This window comes from Podarcis tiliguerta (genome assembly GCF_965153285.1).
Source record: "Podarcis tiliguerta genome assembly, chromosome: 5".
NCBI lineage: Eukaryota > Metazoa > Chordata > Lepidosauria > Squamata > Lacertidae > Podarcis > Podarcis tiliguerta.
In genome coordinates, this window is record NC_139538.1 from 5,610,566 (window position 1) to 5,633,730 (window position 23,165).

Below are 23,165 nucleotides of genomic sequence, written 5' to 3' on the forward strand. Positions count from 1 at the left end.
TTTTGTTTGTGATTGGCAGGGGATGAGGTCATTTTGGACAGGGCGTTCCTGTGGAACGGCGTCCATGTAGGGGACCATGTACGAATCCAACAGTCTATAGTTTGCGACGAAGCCGAAGTGAAGAAGGGGGTAACCTTGAATCCTCGCTGCGTCCTCACTTCCCAGGTGAGTTCAAAGAGCTGCTGCTCTGCCCTTGGACTTGTGATACGTCAGTGGACAAATTTCTGGCCCTTTGTCCCCAAGATGCCGTTTCAGAATTAAAATTCTGGCTGAAGACTTGCTCAACAACAACAACAACATTTTATTATTTGTACCCTGCCCATTTGACTAGGGTTGCCCCAGCTACACTGGATGGCTTGATGAATGCCCTAGGCTAGTCACTGACCCAGCCTCTGCTGCCAATCTGTGAAATGGGGATAATGATGACCTGCTCTAGGGGGGTCCTTGCGACGTAAAGATTGCAAGGCATTTTGAGCAGCTATCAGCTTTGTTTTAAAGCAAGAGTGTGATGGCCAAGATGAGAATTGCTGGCAGCCTTGACTACTAACGCTTCCGCAGTCGCTTGGATTTGTTATTCGGACTATCTGCCTGCGTGAACGCTCTGGAATTCTGGGACTGGGGTTTGCAGGTGCTTTTTCCTCCCGGAGGAGTCAAAGCACCAGGTGTTCCTGGCATAGATGGAAACATTGCTTCATTTCCAGGTGGTGGTGGGACCTGACATGGTCCTCAAAGAAGGCACCGTCATCTCTCTGCATCCCACGGATGAAGAGGAGGAGGATGACGACCAGTTCAGTGATGATTCGGGTGTGAACAAAGAAGAGAGCAACGTGAAGCTAAAAGGTGTGTGAGCAATTCTGTCTGGAATTGCTGGCAAACAAAGTGTGGGGTCTCCTACCTCCCCCCACCCAATGCCTTGTATTCATGGTGACTTTTACAGAGCCTTGTGCTTGTTCAATTTGGAAAATTAGATATATGTGCAGGTATTGGTGGTTAAGCAAGTAGCCGAGGGACCTGTCCCTAGGGGAGCAGTAGGGAGGAGATGCAGGAGAGGACAGAGACTTCAGCTCCTCCTGTTAGGTGGTGCAGCGTTCAGCATATCAAGCTGCTCTTAGGTTCAAATCCAAGCTCAGCCATGGTTTTGCCAGCCTTAATTTCTGCATCTTGGAAATTGCAATTGGGGCTTAACTGCTGGAGAACGTAAGAAGAAACTGCTGGACCAAGCAGGACCCAAGCACAAGAGCTGTCTCCCCTCCTGTGGCTTCCAGCAACTGGTATTCAGAAGCGTTACTGCCTCTGACCATGGAGGCAGAGTGTAGCCAACATGGCTAGTAGCCACAGATAGCCTTATCCTTCATGAATGCACCTAATCTTTTAAATCCACCCAAGTTGGTAACCATCACTGCCTCCTGTGGGCTAGGTTCCATAGGTTTAACTGTGAGCTACATAAAGAAGCAATAGCTTGAACCTTCTTAAAAGGGAGAGCCCACTGTTAACTCTGCGTTGTTGTTGGTTGGTTGGTTTTTGATAACATGGAAATAATCTGATGCTGTGTTTTAGAGAATGATTTGAAAAGAAAGATGACTGTCCAGGGAAGAGATACAGACAGGGAAATACCATGTTAAACACGTACAGTACCATTTTCAATATTGAACACAGGCTGCCAGCCTTGATTTACAAGTCATCACGCACTGTTTGGGTCACATCTATTGGGGGGGGGGTCATGCTGGCCGCCTCCTTTTCTTAACCCAGCCTGTTTCTTGAGAAGTGGTTGAAATCAAGCCAACGTTGCTTCCTTTCCCCCTACTCTAGGCTTCAATATAGCGGACGTTGGCTCAGAGGGGAGAGGCTATCTCTGGAAAGCAGATGATGAGAATGACGTAGACCAAGTGGAGCAAAGGCAGAGTCTTTGGGGTAAGAACAAATGGCATTGGGGCAAAGTGGGTTTGAACAGGCGCCTGTTGGTGGAATGTCACAGCCACAGAAGAGAGGGCTGTTGATTATGGGCCCTGCCCACCAGCTGCTTGTCCCATACAGATGCCCTTGGAATGATCAGGAGCTGGGCAAGAAGGCAGAAGAGGCAGCAGGTTCCCTTAGCCTTGCAAATGATTGACTTGTTCCGTGTTCAGGCTTCCTCCGTGTGGCACAGCCAGCAGCCAGATACAGGATTCTTATACTTACTATTTTATTTATAGTTATATATATATTTATACACCTTTTCCCATGATGGGAATCAAGGCAGGGGTATCTTATTTTAGAGAGAAAAATAAGAACTGCTAAAAATATAGGGGGGGGGACTATTATTAAGGAGCTCCTAAACATTGATGCATTTAAAACTATATAAACATATAAAATCTATTAAAACCGTACAAATAATCACAATAAAACAGCATGGCACCAGCCCTTTAATTTAAAGCAGTCAGTTCCCAAAAGCCAGTGGGAACAGAAAAGTCTTCACCTGCTGGTGGAAGAACAACAAGGAGGAAGCCAGTCTAGTTTCTCTAGGGAGGGAGTTCCAAAGGCTGGGGGCAGCCACCGAGAAGGCCTCCTAGGAACATGTCCTACTTGGGAGGCCATGCTGATGCCTTCCATAGGCAGGATCCTGCACTCCCGGGTGACAGTTTCCTTTCCTAATGCTTGCTGTGGTGTCCAGAGATCAGCTGAGAGCATCTTGCAGTACATAGTCCTTGGAAGACTGAGCAAGGGTGGGGTTCAGCACTGCGTGCTTCCAATTGTTCATCTCCACAAGCATTTCAGCTTGCCAGATGGAATGATCCCCCCCACATGCGCTGTTACTGAGGTTCTCTGGATGCCCCCAGAGCCAATTTCAGGGGTGTGGAGGGAGGGGTCCTTGCTCAGGGTTTGTGCTCAAGGGGCTGGTTAGGCGAACCCTGCCCTTTAGAAAGCCATTCTTGAGTGGCATCATAGCTTTGCATAAACACCCAGCAGGTGGAATATCCTCTGGGCTGGGGTGTAGAAATGACGAAGGGGTGCTTGGCCAAATTGATTTTGGGGGGAACTTCCGCAGCCGGTCACTTTCTCTTTCCATCTTCAATAGGTCCCATTTTAAATGCAGAAGAAGAAAGCGAGTCAGAAAGTGATATGAGTCTGGGGTCTGAAGGAGCAGACAGCCGGACAGCTTCTCCTCTGTTGGATGATATCAAAGGTAAGAGCCATTTGGCTTTCAAGGTACAGTGGTGCCCCGCAAGACGAATGCCTCGCAAGATGGAAAACCCGCAAGACGAAAGGGTTTTCCGTCTGCAGAGGCGCTTCGCAAGACGAATTTCCCTATGGGCTTGCTTTGCAAGACGAAAAATGACGAAAATTTTCGGGGTTTTTTTTGGCTCCAAAACCCCTTATTTTGAATTGCTAAGCTGCTAAAAGCATTTTAGCAGCAAAACCGCTAATCCCCCCCCCCTTAAAAAGCAGTTTTTAGCCCTTTTTTAGCCAATAGCGCTAATAGCGCTACTCCGTCAATGGGCTTGCTTCGCAAGACAAAAAAACCGCAAGACGAAAAGACCCGTGGAACGGATTCTTTTCGTCTTGGGAGGCACCACTGTAAGGAGTTAGCTCTGTGTGCATCCTCTTCCCTGTTGTGTACTGTGTAGAAAACCACTTGTGCAATAAAAAGAATCCAAGTTTGGCCGCTGCACAGATTTGGGAACTGATGCCTCCTGCTATTGGCTCTTTCCCAGGGAGTGCTGGTGTTTGTTGCTTCTGATCTAACAATCTGCTGTTTCCTTGGCTTGCAGTTTTCCAGAATGAGGTGCTGGGTACCCTGCAGAGGGGCGAAGAGGAAAACATCTCCTGTGACAACCTGGTTCTGGAGATCAACTCTCTCAAGTATGACAATGTCCCCCCCCCCCGATGTTCTGAACTTGCAGGAGGTTGTTGTTTGAGGGTGGTCAGTCCAGAGACAAGCATTATGCAGAGCCGCAATTGCACGTGTGAGGCCCACAGTTACATGTACAAAGCTCTATTTTGAGTCAATTTGATTTTTGAACAGCAGGAGATAAAGCAGAATTCAGGTCAATTCCCTGTTCTGTTCCTCTTGCATCTCTGGCTTACTTCTAAAGCCAGTCACAGAAGCGGGCAGGAGGAGGAAGAGGATGCTCTGACCAGGCGTGTCTGTATGTTCCCTGTCTCTCCACCTCTTCCACGATAGCAGAGACATTTTGGGTGGTTGCAGTGCTAAACCTCTCAGTTAGGAAACTTCTCTGGGCTGGGTTTTGGTGCTCCAGGTGTTGTTGGACTCTCTTTCCAGTCATCCCTGACCATTGACCACGCTGCCTGGGGCTAGTGAGGCTTGGAGACCAACAACATCCACCCCTGCTCTAGGTTTGTCTGCTACAGGATCTTTCCCCACTCTGTAACCTTACGCCCACGGAGGATAAGGCTATGCTCTGCCTCCACAGTTAGAGGCAGGATGCCTTTGAGCACCAGCTGATGGGAACTGCAGGAAGGATGCAGAGATGGATGCTGGAGCAGGTGGATCATTGACCTGGTCCAGGCTCCTCTAACATCGATGTTCAAGAGCTGCCCACTGTTTGAGAACCACTGAAGCAAATAATCTGACACATCTTCATGTTCTCCTCTGGGGTCTTCTGTGAACAAGCGCATGGGCTCTACTGCTGAGCTGCAGGGCCAAACTCCCAGGTGCCTCTGCGATAGCTCAGTGGGTAGAGCAAGAGACTTTAATCTTAGGGTTGTGGGTTCAAGCCCCACAAAGGGTGAAAGATTCTTGCATTGCAGGGGGTTGGACCCTTCTAACTGTGATTCTATGATTATTAACATTTGTAGTGTGAGTTTCTTCACTGCTAATAGTAGGCGTAGTAGTAGTAGTAATAAATCAACTGAGAACATAATCTGTGAACTTCTTGTCAAATCGGCATGTTACTTTTCTCAGCATGCTATTTATATAAGATTATTTTTGTGGCAGTAAAGTTCTGGTCATAGGCTTTGCTGGCACTCTTAAATATTTAGGGCAGGGTCTGGACACTGGGGACTGTGGCTGAGCATGCAGTAGCACAGAGCAGATCAAGATTGTTAAAAACAAAGTAGTGAATAGAATGTTTTTTCCAAATGACAGCTTTGTTAACACAGAATCTTAATATAAGCATGATAGCCGCAAAGTGAATCTCTAAACTAGATCAGTGCCTCTACCAAAGATAAATGAGTTATGGGAGAAGTGCTGATAGTCTGCCTACCAAACACGAGGCATTTCATTTTCTCCTGATGAAAGTAAGTTGTTCAAGTCTCTCCAGTAGCTCTTTGACCTTGCTTCCACCCTCCAGTCATGGGAATTTCATTTTTGCCTGCTAATTTGTTTTTGTGAGGGGAAGGCAGGGATAGGCAAAGGCAGAAAGGAGAAGCCCTGAGAAGAGGGGAGGAGAAGAAAATGTAAATTTTTCCAGTGTGCAGCTTTAACTTCAAAAACTACCATGAGTGCTGGCTGTAAGAAAGAGACTATAAGGCAATATTTCAAAGATGTTGTCTTTGTAAGTAAAAAATGGAAGCATGTAAAATATGCAGAGGTGCCAGGTCTGGTTGGAATGAAAAAGTGTAAACAAACAAAGAACAAAAAAACCACCCTACTTAGTTGTAAATGAAAACCACATGGTCAGACTTCCGCCATTGTTTTAAAAATGTCAGACAAAGGATCACAGCAGGAAACTCTTTCAAATTACTTAATTTATTTTGGATATTCTTCCTTACTCATTTGAGCCAACCCACCGTGCAATTCTACACTAGCAATTACAGAGTGTTGTTGAAAGCATTGTGCATTTTCTTTAAGCTGTGCATATTGATAGTGGGTAGCAGATCAGATAGGGGAGAATGATGAGTTCCCCATCCATGTCCCATAATACCTTGCTATCTCTCTCTTCCCCATTCAGATATGCTTATAATATTGGCCTGAAAGAGGTGATGGAGGTGCTCAGCAAAGTGGTTCTGGAGTTCCCACTGCAGCAGCTAAATGCGGAAAAGGACCCTCAACATTACTGCATGCTGGTAGTCCCTGTGAGTTTCCCTGCTCTCTCACTGGATGCAGTGTCTGTCTTTACTTCTTCAGGAACTCCCCTCTGGAGAAAGGGCAATATTTGCTGTTCCAGAGACACAGGTCTCTCCTCCGATGCCTCCGATGAGATACTGCTGGATGCTCCCTGGGCCATTGTTTCCCGTGTTGGATTTTGTGAACTGTAAAAGCATTATCTGCAGAGAAAGTGCTCGCTGTGTTTGCAATTTCCTGCTCATCTGTGGTCTGAAAAGCTTATTATCTATCTATCTATCCATCTATCTATCTATCTATCTTTTCTTTTTAAAAAAGTACTTCTTATGCACCCTTCACCAAAAGGGCAGCATACGAAAGTGTAAATAGGATCAATTCACACAGCATATATTAAAAGCCAACAAAGCAAGCATAAGAAAATCCATCAAGTCAAAATCCCTAACGTAGCTGCATCTTTTCGTTCTTGCTTCCCCCTACCCCTTTCCTCTGTCATGGTGCCGCTGCCTCTTAAATGCTTTAATAGTTTTCTTTCGTAACTCCTCTTTCCTGTAAGTATAAAATAGTAAGAAGCTGTTAACAGGCTCTGGCCGAAGTGCTATACTTAGTGGGGCTGTCTTGCTGCTTCCAGAGTGCTAATTAAACGGTGCAGGAGAGGATTGGCCAGGAATGCAAAGGGCTTCCTGTCTTTCATCCTTTCTCCTGTTCCTGGCAGTCTGTGCTGATAATCCTTGCAGTGCCCTGACTTGTCTCGGGCGAGCGCAAACGGAGCTTCAGGAAGGCTTCTTAAGCAAGGGGTGCATTCGACAACTAGCCTCCCCCAGAGGATACATGGGGGGCTCCACTAGAGCCGAACTTAATTGCTCCTTTCTTCCACTCCTGCTGTTGTGTCACAGGAAACTGCCTGGTGCACTCTTGCTCAGAATTGTCTACACCAGAAGTGGGAAACCTTTTAAAAAGAGGATTGGACAAATTCATGGAGGAGGGGGCTTTTGGTGGCTACTAGACATAATGGCTAGTAGAGAAAAAAAAGTACTTAAAAAAAGTACTTAAAAGTACTTTTAAAAAGTACTTAAAAAAGTAGAGACATGACCTTGCCAACAAAGGTCCGTATAGTAAAAGCTATGGTTTTCCCAGTAGTGATGTATGGAAGTGAGAGCTGGACCATAAAGAAGGCTGATCGCCGAAGAATTGACGCTTTTGAATTGTGGTGCTGGAGAAAACTCTTGAGAGTCCCATGGACTGCAAGAAGATCAAACGCATCCATTCTTAAGGAAATCAGCCCTGAGTGCTCACTGGAAGGACAGATCGTGAAGCTGAGGCTCCAATACTTTGGCCACCTCATGAGAAGAGAAGACTCACTGGAAAAGACCCTGATGTTGGGAAAGATGGAGGGCACAAGGAGAAGGGGACGACAGAGGACGAGATGGTTGGACAGTGTTCTCGAAGCTACAAACATGGATCTGACCAAACTGTGGGTGGCAGTGGAAGACAGGAGTGCCTGGCGTGCTCTGGTCCATGGGGTCACGAAGAGTCGGACACGACTGAACGACTAAACAACAACAACAACAACAGCCATAATGGCTGCGCTCTGCCTCCACATTTTTGAAAGCAGCAATGCTGCTGAGTACCAGTTGCTGGAAACCACAGGAGGGGAGAGGGCTGCTGTTCTCACATCCTGCTCACGGGTTTTCCACAGACATCTGGTTGGCCTGTGTGTGAGAACAGGATGCTGGACTAGATGGGCCATTGGCCTGATCCACCAAGGCCACCTGTCATGGAAGTTTTAGCTGAGATTCCTGCATTGCAGGGGGTTGGACTAGATGACCCCTGGGGTCCCTTCCAACTCTACAATTCTATGGTTCCGTGTTCTTAGTGGGCTTGTTTGTTTGTTTTTCATCATGAGGGCCGTATTTGCTCATGGTCAACCTTCCTGGGGCCACCTGCATGTTGCAGGTAGGGCAATGGATGTGGCTCTTTGTGTAGTGGGCTATAGGTCATCCGTGCAAAAATCGGTGTTTTCTATAGAGGCATCTCTCTCCATCCAAGCATTAACACAACTGAAGGGCATATGGCAGCCAGGCAAAAGAACTGGAAGAGTTCTTTTGATTGGAATCCCCTCTCCATTCTCCCCCACCCCGTGTTGATTTCTCTAAACCAGGAACCTCTACCCTTTCCAGACCCAGAACCCACTTTTAATGCAACAGGGACTCATTTCTTAACCTTTCACCATATGTTTGCATGGTGGCAGTGCTCCTGTTGAGACTCACCTTGGATCAGGTCACAGCCCACCAGGTGAAGACCAGGGTTCTAGGCTGATACATTGTTTTGGGTTGGAATCTTGTCCCTTCCATTGAAGGCTCTCCTCTCCTCCTGCACCACCCTCCCTTTTCTCCAGTTCTCTGGAGCTAATCTGGGGAAGGTGTGAGGGTGGCTGCAAAAGGGAGGGGAAACTGGGCAGAAACTACCTCCTTCCCTGTCCCACAGACAGAAGCCTCTGCTGGATTAGAGAGCCTTCCGTCCGCAGACAGACCCTGCTGGATCCAATCCAGTGCTTTTCATAATGAATATTTCAGGGTTTTTTTTCTTTCGGCTAAATGTTTTCCATATTTAACTGGTTTTGTTTTACTCCTTGTGTGTTGCCTTGGGTGCTTACAAAAGGTGAAACATGAGTAAATAAATTCTTTTTTTTTAAATGCCTTTTTCATGGTACATGCAAAACTTGCCGTTCATTCCTGTTATGCGGAGGGCTCTGCCAGGATGTCACTCACGTCCTCTTGACTGTAAACAAAGCTTGCAAATTAATTCTGAGTTTCCATGCCATGCAAGCTGCCCGCAAAATTAACTCCACACACACACACACACACACACACAGTATATACAGCCCCCGCCCCTTGCATCTTTATTTTAATTTATGGAATAAATAATAATCCGCTACATTATCAAGATAGTTAAAAAAAAAATCAACCTAATCTTCAGAACAAATGGAAATTTCCTGGTTTTTTTTTACAAGCTCTCTGTTAATAAGCAAGCAGCTCTGGTCCTTGTGAGAATGTGAACTACAGTGGTATCTCGGGTTACAGACGCTTCAGGTTATAGATGCTTCAGGTTACAGACTCTGCTAACCCAGAAATAGTACCTCGGGTTAAGAACTTTGCTTCAGGATGAGAACAGAAATCGCACAGTGGCAGTAAGGCAGCAGTGGGAGGCCCCATTAGCTAAAGTGGTACCTCAGGTTAAGAATAGTTTCAGGTTAAGAGCGGACCTCCAGAACGAATTAAGTTCTTAACCCGAGGTACCACTGTATTAGTGGGAATGCTGACTGCATTTAGAGCAAGTTTTTGGCTCCCCAGCTCCCATATTCTTTGACCATTGGCCATTCTGGCTGGGGCTGATGGGAGCTGTAGTCCAAGAACTTCTGGGTGGCCTTTGATGGTGCACAGACAATGCACATAGTTATAATGGATAATGTGAAAGGAGTTTAATTTATTTCGGCTTCGCCCAAATCTGCAACCTGTAACCGGTTGTTGTGGAGCAAAATCAACAGAAGGGCTAAGCCTCAAGTACAAGCGATTCTTGTTTATTTGTAAGCTGTAATAAATTCCCACCATGCTGCAGTGTATGTGATGGAGCTGTGTTGTAAGGCCCTCATCCATCCTGAACTGCCAAGCAGGGACAATGCACCATCTCCAATTGCACAAGTTTTAATTAGTATCACATGCAGATGTTGCTACAGGTGCTAATAAAGCATCCTGTCGTTATGTTGCCAACTCTTTCTGTTGCCTATATTTGTATAACGTACTGCAGTGTTTCTCAAAACTTGTCTTGCTAGCTAGGGATGATGGGAATTGTAGTAAAAAACAACAACAGCTGGAGACCCAAGTTTGGGAAAGACTGATGTAATGGCACGTCTGTATATGATACCTCTAAGTGGTCACCTCTTTGTCTTTCTTCTGCCCACTTTACCCCTCTTAACAGTTGCTGAAGAACTGGGCTCCAGTCTTCAAGAACTACATAAAGCGGGCGTCAGATCACTTGGATGCCTTGCACGCCATCGAGGAGTTCTTCCTGGAGCACGAAAACCTATGCATGTCCATGGCCAAAGTGAGTTTTTATGCCAATGGGAAGGGTGTGTATGTGTGAGAGAGAAAGAGCTTGTTCTTTCCAACGTGTCTGCTTGAATTATGCCTTGTTTTCTGCACCAGCACTTAGAGTTGTCTCTTATCAGGAAGGGAAGGGTTCATGTGCCTGTCAGCAGGAGTTGATTAAGAAGCTGCTTTCCGATCGTTGAAAGGGACTTGTTTGTGCAGCCAACACGGTTGGCGCAGAACACACTGCTGTGTGCCCCTTGTTAAAGGCAAATGTCCAAGACGCACAAACTCCAAATGCCTGCTATGTAGCGAGAAGACGCGAACCCTCGGATCAGATCCCAGTTTGGAAAGCAAGTTTTGCAAAGGCTCAGAAGCCTAAGCTACTCAAACCACAGGGGTCCGCACAAAATCTTCTGTTTTTGGCAAAAGATGCCACCTTTTCAGACTTTTCCTCTGTAGCATTGTTGTGTTTGAAGGAGGGGTGTTAAGTGAAAATGGAGACCTCTGAGATTTTGCTCCGGCTCCTGAATTGCAGAAGTTTTTCTTCTCCCCTGAGCTGGTGGAGGCATAGAAGTCTCCTGCATCACCTGCGCTGCTGAGACTGCCAGGGACCTTGGAGGGCGTGTGTGCCTCTTTGCCAAACGTTCCTCTTCAACCAGGCCTTCAGCTGATTAATATTCCACAGCATTTTAAATGTGTTTGTGGGAAGGCGGGTGTTAATAGTTTTGGTGTCTTTGTTTTAACTATCTTGTATTTTATTCTGTGAGCCACCCTGAGATCTTGTGATGAAGGAACATTTTTGCCTGGTGCCTAAATATATATAATGAAGGTGCCAGGCAGACATAACTGGGGTTTGGCAGTGTGGTGGGGCTGCATTGTACAGGTTTGACTTTTGTCACCAGCTGTTTTCCATGCAAGCCTCAGGAAGAGAAGGTTTTTATTTAAAAGTGCTGGCATTTCTATGAAGCCTCAGGAACTGAAAGAGGGCTGTGTGGGCCTTGCCTGCTCTGCACAGTTCCCTGTCCTCAGCCGCCTCCATCTTGCATCCCAGGGCCTCTCCTACCAACTAACCAAGCTTCTGACATTGGTTTGTTGTGCCCTTTTGACCCCCAAGTGAGCACCTGATCCAGAATAAACTGCCCACTTCATCTTAAGTGCCCAGGGCTCTTGTTGCAGGTGTTGATGACTTTCTACCAGCTGGAAATCTTGGCAGAAGAGATGATTCTTTCCTGGTTTTCTCAACGGGACACATCAGATAAAGGCAGGCAGCTTCGTAAAAACCAGCGGGTGAGTCTCCAGGGTGAGAGGAAGCCTTTATCGGCAGCTGTGTTGACACTTTCTGTTGAGACGAGCAAGTGCACACATGGCACCTTTTGGCAGTCTCTCTCCAGGGTTTCAGGCTGAGGGAACTGCCAGCCCTACCTGGGGATGGGGGAATGAACCAAGGACATTCTGCGTACATTACAGGTGCTCTACTGCTGAGCTCCAGCCTAATTAAGCAGGGTAACATTCAATAATGTGCCGACACACCCCTGCTGGAGCCTGAAATGGTACAGGCCATTCTGCCACCTCATTCTGTACCTGTAAGCCCCACACAGTGTGTGGTAAACCAAGGATGAAGCGAGCAAGCTTCTGTGTATGTGTGGATCAGCCTATACAAGTGAGCTCAGTTGTTGGTCGCGAAAATGTCTGAAGCTGTTGGTGTTCCACTGGGGAGTTGCCTTTGCCGATTTTGTCACGTCCTGTTACAGCTTCTTCTTTTCTTCCTCAGCTTCAGAAGTTTATCCAGTGGCTAGAGGAGGCCGAAGAGGAGTCGTCCGAAGGGGAGCAGAACTGACCTGGCAGCCTCTCTCAGAAAGAGATGCCCCCTCTCCCTGCTTCCAAGAGGGAGAGGGCCGCAGTGCCAGACTTTGCCTGGCGAAGCGGCGGAGCGAGCAAGAGCGAGACCCGGTGCATGGCGTGTACGTGGGGGACCTGAAAATCAAAGCTGACTGACAATCCCATTGCTGTTTATGTACTTAGCATCTTCCCCTGAAAAGGCACCGCACGCAGGACAGTGAGAGAGCAGTCGGAAGGAAAAGCCAGAGACATGTGTAATGTTAAAAGATTTTTCTGAGACATGTATGTGTGAGGGTGCGTGTATGTATGTGTGTATACAAACACACAAACATGTATGTGTATACACACAAACATCTATGGTGCTGTATAAGGAAGCTGTCCACTGGGACGGGGGCTTTGCTGCTGCTGGAGGTGGTGACAGAGGCAGATCCAGACCGATTTTCATGCCATTTGTGTAGAAGACAGTCCTGTAAGACCAGATGCCCCAGGAGCCCCTGCCTTTCCTGTAGTGCTGCACGTGCAGTGGGTGTCCCCCCAGTTTCATTGAAGGGAACAGCTGGTAAAGCAACATGAGGCAGGAAGAGAGTTCAGCAGCCCAAAGTCAGGGCCGATACCCGAAGCCTCTGCTGCAGGTGGAGGTGGAGTTGTTCCTGGATCCGGAGAGATTCAGAAGAGAGGTGGCTTAGCTTCCGTTTCAGCTTGGAGGTCCACTTGGCAATGCAGCCTTTGCCAGAATCACAGAGCCTTTTCTGTTTCAACTTCTGTTCATACAAAACGGGGAAACGTTCACCTACCTCACCAGGAGTTCATTCATAAATGAAAAATCTGTAGCGAGCAAGTGTTGTTCTTACGCCCCTGATGGTGGGAGTCTTTTGTCTGCGTCAAGCCTGCTTACTGACCAGTCTTAACCCTTTGGATGTGGAACAACAGATCCACACCCAGCTGCAGCAGAACAGATGTTCTTGGTATCTTACCAAGACGCTGCTGGAGTCTGTCCTCTGCAGCATTTGACAGAGGTTGCTTCAGAACCCTTTGGGAGTTCTATTTTGGCCCTTGGGGACACTCACACAGCATAGATGCAAGTTAGGTCAATCACACATGCTCCACATAATTCTAGAGATTTTCCAGCCATGCTTTGTATAGGGCCTAACCAAGATGGTTCCTTCTAGATGTTGTGGGACTAGAACTCCCATCACCCCAGCCACTGTGACCAGTGATCAAGGATGATGGGAGTTGTAGTCAAAGCAGCATCTGGAGAGGAATGCATTGGCTAGCCCTGTTTTATATAAGAAACACTTATGTTTCCTCTTAAATACTGACATCAGAAGGCCTGTGGTTCTGGGTTTGGCCTAGGAGTGTGTGGTAGCACGTTCTCCCTGCCCTGGCACCATTCTCATAATTCACAGAGTCCTCAAGCAGCCACCTTCTCTTGAGTTGCAGGTCAGCATGCATCCTTCTGCTAAAAGGGAACATGAGGTACAGCAGGCAGTTGCCTGCGTCTATCAGTCAGTCTGACTTGTTGATCTTGTTCCTTCCGGGAAAGGGCTGCAGTCTTATCTAGAGGAAGGGAACCCGAGCTTTGCCAGTCTGGAGGTGGCTGTAACCATTGGTGCTGCTGTGCCATGCTGGCACATGTGGACTGCCAGAAGCCTCTGGGGGAGCATTGCCTGCTGGGATGGAAGCTCTTGAACATTGGCAGTGGTGTTGGGCTCTTCTTGTCGCTACATCCTCTTGTAAATGTCGGGAAAGAAGATGTGCTTTTTCTGTGTCTGCCAATATTTAATTTGGGGAGTAATTAAACGTCCCTTCCGCAAAGAATGGGCTTTCTGTTCTGTAATATGTTGGTATTCGAGCAAAAGTCTTGGGTAGGCCTCATTGGCCCAAGGCTCTTAAATCCCATTTACATGTTGCTCAATTGGTGTGGTTGCCACAGCAATATGTGTACCTGGAATGAGTTCTGCCTGTGTGGTTCATTTTCTTGTTATGTTTACAAACCGCACAAATGATGTCTGGATCCTTGGGAGGCCCGCCACTAATGCATGGTTTGCAAATCTGTTAGGAAGCCAGACTAGGTGAGCGGAAGCCGTTCTGCCTCTCCATATCTGCATGGAGGGGAACGAACAACCAGAGGTAGTGGCAAATGTAGCAATTAAAGGCATGTTGAATGGGGAGCTTAAGGTCCATTCCTTGTTTTATGTGCTGAACAGGAGTTCCAAAATCCTTGTCGTGACTGGATTCCATTGAGTGACTTAGTAGGGATTTTAAGTGGATTAATGGGACCGGTAACTTTTTCAATTAAGAGATACATGCCATTCTGAAAAATCAGAGAGAGAAATACTAGTAGCTGTCCTGTTTTGGGTAATGTGACTGATGGGGTGGCTATAACGCAATCAGCAATGGAAAACGACTCCTGGGTGAGCTTCTGACCTGAACCACGGCAAGGTTGGCAGGATTGGGAAGTTGGTGGTGATAATGTATTTACGGTAACCAGTCACACACACACACACAGCTGAAAATGGGCACTCCAGCATTGGTAATCCAATTCACATGTGATTTAAAAAACAACACCTTTGTCCCAGTTCACAAGTGATAGGATTGCACTTCCCTGATGAACTGTAATCCAGTGATTTCACTACTTATTTCCTGAGATAGTAAATCGTAGCAGAATGTGTTTCTTTCAATCCTGGTGTCATGCGATGCACACATCTTACTTACTTTTGCTATGGGTAAAATTTACCTCTCTTTTTTAATATTAACCTGGTCCCTTGAGAAATGGAGGGTAATGTCTGGCAATTTTGAAGTCAGGGAAGAATTTGTTGTTTTTTTAATCTCCTCTCTTGGCTCTTGGAAATGTGTCTGGTTTTATGGAGCATTAAATTGAAAAGAGTCCCTATTTGAGACTTTGTAAAAATTTTGCTCTTCCTGCAGTGATAAATTCTGCATATGAAGCCTTCCTTAACTCCCCCGCCCTGCACACTATAACTGTTTATGATTGCAGATATAACACTCCACATGCTCTAGCCTACTATGAGCTCTCCAAGTGTTTACAAGCTGTATAAAATGCAGACATTTAAAAATCTTGCTGGATGCCTGAGGTTTTCTCTTTTAACAGTTCAAAGGTGGCTTTAAAATGGGTTTGCCTTGTAATTCCATATCTGATGGGTTTTTTTTTGACTAGAGGCAGAGAATACTTTGTGCCACGTAACAAATCTATGTTCTGCTCAAATCCTGTGCTGTGAAAGTACCAATTTTTATTGTGTGCATTGATTCAGTCATACTGGGATTGGAGCATTCTCTAGATTTGTTGAACGAAAGAATCCAGCAGTGCCATCCTATGCTAGTCTGTTTGGAGGGGGGAAAATCCTACTAGGCTCACTGGGATTTACACCCAAAGTGTGTTTTAGGCAGCAGGCTTGAGAGTATGAAAATGAAGCTGTTACAAATGATATATCGGAAGCAACCATCTGAAAAACATTTGCACCGTCCAGACCAAGGTTTTCCAAACTTGGGTCTCCAGGTGTTTTTCGACTATAATTCCCATCATCCCTAGCTAGCAGGACCAGTGGTCAGGGGTGATGGGAATTGTAGTCTAAAAACAGCTGGAGACCCAAAGTTTGGGAAACTTGTGTTCTAGATGATGTCCAGTGATGCTACTTTTAAGAACCTTTCTTTTGAAGAGTAGCCAAGCCTGAAAACCTGATTTCAAGGTAGACTCTCAATTGTAGCTGAACAACCCTTTATATATTCCTACTTGATAAGAGGAAAAGAAACAGCTTCCCCCCAACCTAGGCCTAGCCTTTATGCATGTGGTTTGTGTTGAGCAGTTACACGATCCCCTGAAATAATTATGTGCTGGGGCCTATCAAGCATTTTGCTGGTATAAAAATGAATAATGTTGGATGCAAATCACTCCGTAGAATATATCACAATCTTTAAATGTCCATCAGCATAACCTTTTATATGAAATGGAGAGGATGTGGCCTGCTTCTCTGATGCTGCTCATGCAGTTGCCAAGGTACAAACAGAAAGACAGTGTTGGGCTAGTTGCTGATAAATCTCTTTGGTCAACAATGGAATTTGGACTAGGGGGTAGAATCCTGCCTGTTTGGATTGGCACGGTTCCACTTGAGAGGGTGGGAAACTAGCCTGAGTGCAGCAATGGGAATAACAAACCACAGTGCAAAACACAACCACCCCTGTGCTTGAGGCTATGTGCAAGCCAATTCCACACAAGTTCGGAGAAGGAATTGTGAGAGTGGCATTGGGCACTGAATTCTGCATTCCTGAAAATCATTGCTTTAAAATAATGTTTAGCCTTCACGGGTGTGAAGATATGCTTGAAAGCTCATGCAAAGGCTGAAGAAACCTTAGCCACAGGGATTGCTAAGTAAGATTTGTTCAAGGAAGAGGTGGGGCTTAAGACTTGCATATCTTTTTGGCCCTTTCCATGACTAATAGAGGCAGAATGAATAATTCAGAAGAAATTATGCAACTGTACCTAATTTGCATAATTAAAAAGGCTCCAGAACTTGCCTTTCCTTGCTGCATCATTTTAATTTATTTTGTGTTTTTTTATTTTAAATCTCTATAAATTCTGTATAAATAAATGCAAGACAGCTTAGAAAAAAGAAATGTCTTTAACACACATCACTTGAGAAGGGGAAATAACAATAAAAATAAAACATTTGGGGTTTTTTGTATGCTGCTTTTCCACAGTAAACCAAGCAGTACATAGTGTTGTACACTGCATCTGTTTTGCCAGGTGATCTGTTTAAACTGCCTGGTGGCAATTTGATCCATTAAAATAAATATATTAAAAAGTGAAGGTGGCAATTTGATCCATTAAAATAAAATTCCAAAATCCGTAGTTAGATGATACCTCTTACTGGGACCAATCAAAATGTCACAAACTGTTGCAAGCTTTCAAGTTATCCAGAATATGAGGTTCTAAAAGGTAGGAACTGGAGGGAAGTGCAAAACTATTTGTTGTAGCCATACAGTCAGCATTCAGATTGCCCCATTTTCAAAAAGAGGGTGCAGCTATTGCTTCTTTATCCTTGCTTTGTAACCTTATATGTGTAACACCTAGCACAAACTTATTCAGTCTGCAACTTCCACCTTGGAATGAAGTCTAAAAACCAGCCTTATCTGCGTACCATCTTTCCTGATTAAGTGTTTTGGGAGGCTCAAGCATTTGCATATTTTGGTTGTTCAACAATGGATTTTGGAGTTCCTGTATAGATAGAAATCAGTTCACATTAAGATCCGATCACTAGGCAATCAGCAAGCCCCTAGCTGTTGACAGGATCAGGTACAAGTGTAAGCCCTTCTGCAAACGAAAGGAGAAGCAGAAGCAGTCTGACAAGTCTTCATGTGAGAGAATTGGTCTCAGGCATTCCAGAGGGGCACCTAGGTAAGAGGCCATTGCCACCTGAAAGGTTAAGGCGGCAACCATGAACAACCACTAGGCTTATTGAACATTGTGCTACCTACTTCAGAATAATCACCTACCTAATAGCTGACATAAGATTTAGCTTCCCACCTCACAAAAGGAGAGGGGAAATGTTATTAGGAAGTAGCATCTGCTACAGGGCCGGCCCACCCATAAGGCAGAGTGAGGGGATCGCTTCAGGCGGCAGGATCCACAGGGGCAGCAGATCCTGATCTTCCTTGTTCTTGATGTAGATTTTCACTCACCCCTTCTCTGGTGTGGGAGGCACCATTTTGCAGTTTGCTTCAGGTGCCAAAATGTTTTGGGCTGGCCCTGTTCTGCCGCTATTGCGTAAATATAAACAAGGTCAGGGTGAAAAATCAAATCAGGATGGTTGCAACCTACCATCTGGAAAAGAAGTGGCAAAGACTCAACAGTGTGCATGGACACTGGTGTCCATTCAGAACTAGCTACTCCCAGTCTCTATTCAGCCCAACTCCAATAGGACCGACTCCATATAAATTCCGACCCAGCAGCTTGACGTCATGCTCTGCCCCCCACAAGAGCTATCTCCAAAATAAATGTGCTAGTTTCTAAGGTGCCTTAGGATTCCTTGTAGCTTCTGCTGCAGCAGAATTAACAATTGGAATGTGGTTGCTTTAAAACTGCCTTTTTATCAGTTCTCAGACTGTATTTAAGCTCCAGAACCAACATGGCTATAACAGAAAAACATTAAGCACCCTTCATTCACTGCATCACCAATTAATTTAAAGCTTATCAGTGATCTAATGCTTACTTAAAGTAGCTTTATTGTCTGTAGCGACTTGAGCAACCACAATTTATTTTTAAGTCAACAGACGCTCTGCCTCCACTCCTGTGCATATGGTACCTGCAAGAGAGATGGGAAACCACTAGCTCCAAGGAAGCAGGGCCTGCTGGCTAGTCCCAACAATGCATACCTGTCTTTGAAAACAACAAAACAAGCCTAAGTGAACATTTTTGCTTCTGAGCCAAAGAGAGATAGTAATACGTTTGTGCATATGTGCTTGTTTTTGTTTTAACGGGGCTTGGCCTGGGCTTCCTAGGGAATGTTTTCTGGTGCTGTATACTTCCCCTCATGCTGCAAGTTTAGCCCTGAAACATCTTACGAACAAAAAGAGGTCAGGCCATGGCCCATCTAGTCCAGCATCCTGTTCTTACAGTGGCCGACCAGATGCGTGTGGGAAACCCTTCAGCAAGACGTGAGCACAAGGCCCTTCTCTCTTACTGTAGTTTCCAGCAAGAAGCATTGCTGCCTCCATCCGCGGAAGTATAGAATCAGAGTGTTGGAAGGGACCCCAAGGGTCATCTATTCCAACCCCCTGCAATGCAGGAATATGCAGCTGTCCCGTATGGGGACTGAACCTGCAACCTTGGCATTATCAGCACCACACTCTATAACCAACTGAGCAGGATAGCCCTCTCCTCCATGAATTGTGGTATTTTGTTTCTGTCCTTAACCCATATACACTTTGCACATACCAGAGGAATGAATGATCAGTTTATTACACAAAACTGAATTTATATCTTCCCTTTTCCTGCTAGGAGATCAAAAGAATACTGTGCGGGGCGGACTTGTTTCCATTTGTTATTATGGCATGTATTTTTGTATTCCAAACCGCCCCGTGATCTTCGGATGAAAGGTGGGGCAGAAATTCAATAAAGAGGAACAGCTGCTCTCTTAAAGCCATCCAAGCTGGTGGCCGTCCCTGTCTCCTGTGGGAGGGAGTTCCATAGTTTAACTCTGCTTATCTGTCCTGAATCTTCCAGTATTCAGCCATGACTTCCAGTTTTATGGAAGAGAAGCTTCTGTCTTTCAACTTCTCCGCAAGCTGTGCATAATGCCATGCGCATAAAAAATACTAAAAAGCATTGGAAGTACTCAACTGAGGTTCTGTTCCCCGCCCCCCAAAATGACTTGCTTTTTGGTGGTGTGTGTGTACATACACCCATGATTTCCCCCCAAAAGCTCAACATCTTTGGCTGCCCCCCATGATGTCATGAATTTCTATTATGGCAATATTTTAGTACCTGTTTTCTACTTCTATGTGGCGCGCTTAGGAGTCCTTAAAGCGGTCTGGGTACCACCTTCCTCGGGGCAAAATAAATAAATGAAGACCCCCCCCCCAAATACCCGGCCTTCCCCTTGGCGACCCTCCCCCTGCGAAGAAGCTTCTCCCTGAGGCGCGGCTGCCCCTGGCCATGGACGCTCCATTCTGCTGATATTCCCCGGAGGGCAGCCCCGAGGACGAGGCGAGGGTGGGGACGGGGCCGAGGCCGGCGTCCGCGTGAGGCGGGGCTGGAGAGGCGGCGCTGGCGAGGCCCGGCGGCCGCGGAGGGGAGGAGCCGCCGCCGCCGCAGCCACAGGAGGCGCTGAGGCGGAGGCGGGAGTTTGCGCGGTGAGGCGGCGGCCGAGGGGACCCGGCCCGGAGAGCGCGAGGCCTGCGTGGCCCGCCCAAGCCGCCCCCCCCCCCTCCGGCTTCTGGAGAGGCCGCCGCGGCCGGCGGGACGCTCGGCTTGGGCTACTACTAGGCCGCGCCTGGCTTTGCTCCAGAGGTCCCGGCGAGGAGGAGCGGCGGCGGCCATGGCGGCGGCGGAGACCAAGATCATCTACCACCTGGACGACCAGGAGACGCCGTACCTGGTGAAGCTGCCCATCCCGGCCGAGCGGGTGACGCTGGGCGACTTCAAGGCGCTGCTCAACCGGCCCAACTACAAGTTCTACTTCAAGTCTATGGACGATGATTTCGGGTGAGACGGAGGCCCCGCTCTCCTCCTCTCCCTCCTTCCCTCCTTCCTTTATCTTCTCTCCCCCCCTTTCAAAATCAACGCCTCGCCACGGACACGTCTGCAGCAGCAGCTCGGGATTCTGCCGCAATGAATGGCCCCCTTGGCCCGTCCTGTGTTGCTGACCTCCTTTCCCTCTCCTCCTCGCGAGTAGTGCGGGGCGAGCACAGCCCCCTGCCCTGGCTCATCTCTAGTGGGACCCCCAACAGGCAGGCAAGAGCTTCTCCTTTCATAGGAGGGGACCCCGTCCCCCCAGGGTCATGTACTCCAACCCCCCCCCCCCCGCAATGCAGGGATCTCAACACAAGCATCCCTGGCAGATGGCCACCCGTGTTTTGCTTAAAAACCTCCAAAGAAGCGGGAGCCCCCCACCTCCCGTGGTTGTCCCATTTCCTTCTCAAGCTGATAGATTCTCAAGCCTTTGCAGAAGAGCCGAGGGAAGGGGAAAGAAGGGGCTTGGGGAGACATAAACCCACCTGAGCAAAGCCCCGTTCACCCCAAAGAGGTTAAATGTGGAGGGAACCTTAAATGCTCTTCTCTGCTAGGAAGATCTTCCAATGGCCAACCAGTGCCAGAATCGAGGTCTGTGTCTCTTTCTGGCTGCCTCTCACACACAATTCTCCCCCTGTCACGTTGGGAGTTCTTTGCATTGGGGATGGAGGACTTGTGGCCCTCCAGATGTTGCTGGAAACCTCCCCCCCCATCACACCCAGCTAACATAGCCAGGGAGGCTGGGAGCTGGGTTCCAGCATTCCCTAATTCCCCAGACCTCCCTTGCAGGCTCTCTTCCCTCAAATACATTAGAGCAAGGCACTTCATAAGTTCCCACTCCTGATAAATTTCATTCTTCCTTCTGTTGTTTGTGGGAACGGAGGAGTCTTCCAGTACCAGCCTTACTGCCGGCATGCAGCCCAAGCGAGGAGAGAATAGGGCCGCTGGTGGTTGTAAGAGATGTGCCCCAAGAATCCCTTGCCGGGTCAAGAGGATGGGTTCAATAGTTACCCTTTCTTTCCCCGGCATCCTCTGCAGTGCACTTCTTAGCTTGTGCAGTGCAGACCCCTGAAAGGCCTATCTAAAACTGTCCAGAAGAAGCAGCTACTGCTCTTTCACCCTGTAGCGCTCCCCAACACCCAAATCTTTAGTGTGTTGGGGACACTGACATCCCAAGGGAAATTAACCATGGTCTCTCTCCTGTCACTGTGCCCCCCTCCCTTTTTTGATGCTTCCTTTTGCAGGACAAGGTGGTGCCTCTGAGTGAAATGCAGGAGAGGTTGTTTTCTTTTGGGCTGGCTTAGCTTCCCAAAACCTATTCCTTGTAAAACCCTGCCCTCTGCTCTGATTGTGTTCTGCTCTGGTTTGTGAGCCTCTCCCACAATCCTCTGAAGGCCGTGTAATTTTCCAGACTCTGATTGTATGTCCTAAGACACAAAGAAATTCCTCTTTAAGGAATTGGCTATGTACGGCTGCTGCTCCTTTCTCCCTCCTTATATTTCTGTGACACTCTCTCTCCTTCTTCGCAGGATCTTTCTGTCTCTTGCAAATACATACACACACACTTCACACCTTGCTGTCTTTAACATCCTATCTCTCTGAATCTTCCCTGGTTTCCTGCTGCTCCTAGGGTTCCAGTAGCATTCACAAGATTGAAGTGTTCCTTTGGTGTTTGCTTGTGAGAACTGGACAGCAAGTTTTGTTAGAGCTTTGTAGTCCTACAAAGACATTCTGCTTGTGGCCACCTACCCTGGGGTTGTATCCTTCTCAGAGCTCTTGTTATAAAAGCTGATCTACAAGTGCAGCACAAGTATATGGACCAGCCTTTTTCGTACTGTAGCAATTCACAATAGAAATCGGTATTTGTGTGCATGCTCCCCCATACACAAAACATTTCAGCAAGAAAGCTAAGGTAGAATCTCTCTTTCCATGGGTAGGAAGCATTTAATGTGTGGCACATTTGATTCTGTGACTTTCCCCAACTGCATTCTGATATAGTACAGTCCCATAGCTCTTCCCACCCCAGTCCTCCTGAATTTGCAGATGACTGCAAAGGCTGGTTTTGACCTAACAATGCATGTTTGGCTCAGAAGCCTGCACAAAGCTTGTGGAAAATGTAGGGAGTAAATCAATAGGAGGCATTTCCCCCCATATAAAGCACAGGCCATGATTTGCTGGTTTTCCTGGCATATGAAAAGTTCCAGGGATGTTGAGTTTTTTTGGCTCACATATTTGCTGGCTCTGTGTTTGTCATTCTTGATTTCAGTATATTGTATCTTGGTCCCTAAGCCCTAATATTTTAGCTGAGTCTGCTGTGTGTTGCTAAACAGCTGTTGCCTCCCAGGCAGAGAGGGCCTGCCCTTTCCTTGGTGGAGGAAATGCTGTGGATATAATGTTTATAAACCAGCACATTAGGATCTTTGAAATCTTACACTGGAAAATAATTGGTGCAGGTCTGTTGCAATCTTGCCATATGGGATGAAATTGTATAGTTGTAAATGAAACATATGGGAAAAGTCAGGCTATTCATATCCAGCACTTTGGTAGGATAGTGACTAGTGGATCAGAACTTTACCATGGAGACTTGCGTTTGAATTTTTGCTTGGCCAGTATCAATAGCTCAGTTTAAGCTGCTTTATAGGGTTTTTGTGAGGATAAAATAAGAATACCGCGCGCGCGCACCCCCCTAATTTCTCAGAGGATTGGTGGGATAAAAAATGTGACACAATGATAAAATACTTTATTTGGTGACAAAGATTCAAATTATTTATGCAGAAGAAACTCTTTAAATAAATAGGGTGAACACCACAGTGCCTGTCCACCAGTCAAATGGACATCACTGGCGAAATAGATTCTGCCTGCAACCCCACTTGACTTTTCCCCCAGAGGGTTGAAGGTGGTAGGGAGGAGACATCGGATGGGAAGGTCATCTCACACAAGCAATGGTTATCGGCAATGTTAGAAACTAAGATGTGGAAGCTAGGAA

The 23,165-nt window shown here is 46.8% G+C and overlaps 2 protein-coding genes across 4 annotated transcripts in view; both read left to right on the plus strand.

Moving 5' to 3' along the window:
* The window catches only part of EIF2B5 (eukaryotic translation initiation factor 2B subunit epsilon), a 32,931-nt gene extending 19,185 nt beyond the window's left edge, over window positions 1-13,746 (plus strand). Inside the window, exons 8-16 of the mRNA XM_083442117.1 lie at window positions 20-165; window positions 702-840; window positions 1,810-1,911; window positions 3,056-3,163; window positions 3,750-3,840; window positions 5,892-6,015; window positions 9,980-10,105; window positions 11,269-11,379; window positions 11,864-13,746. Of these exons, the coding sequence (XP_083298243.1) occupies window positions 20-165; window positions 702-840; window positions 1,810-1,911; window positions 3,056-3,163; window positions 3,750-3,840; window positions 5,892-6,015; window positions 9,980-10,105; window positions 11,269-11,379; window positions 11,864-11,929 (1,013 nt within the window). The 3' untranslated portion in view covers window positions 11,930-13,746. The remainder of the gene's footprint in view (window positions 1-19; window positions 166-701; window positions 841-1,809; window positions 1,912-3,055; window positions 3,164-3,749; window positions 3,841-5,891; window positions 6,016-9,979; window positions 10,106-11,268; window positions 11,380-11,863) is intronic.
* A 5,997-nt stretch (window positions 13,747-19,743) lies between these two features.
* Window positions 19,744-23,165, plus strand: part of DVL3 (dishevelled segment polarity protein 3) — a 53,735-nt gene continuing 50,313 nt past the window's right edge. For 2 of the 3 annotated variants that reach the window (XM_083442106.1, XM_083442105.1), the window contains exon 1: window positions 19,762-20,152. In XM_083442106.1, coding sequence (XP_083298232.1) covers window positions 19,986-20,152 — 167 coding nt within the window. In that variant the 5' untranslated portion in view covers window positions 19,762-19,985. Of the gene's footprint in view, window positions 20,153-23,165 lie in introns of all 3 variants that reach the window. The other variant, XM_083442104.1, reaches the window with a different exon arrangement.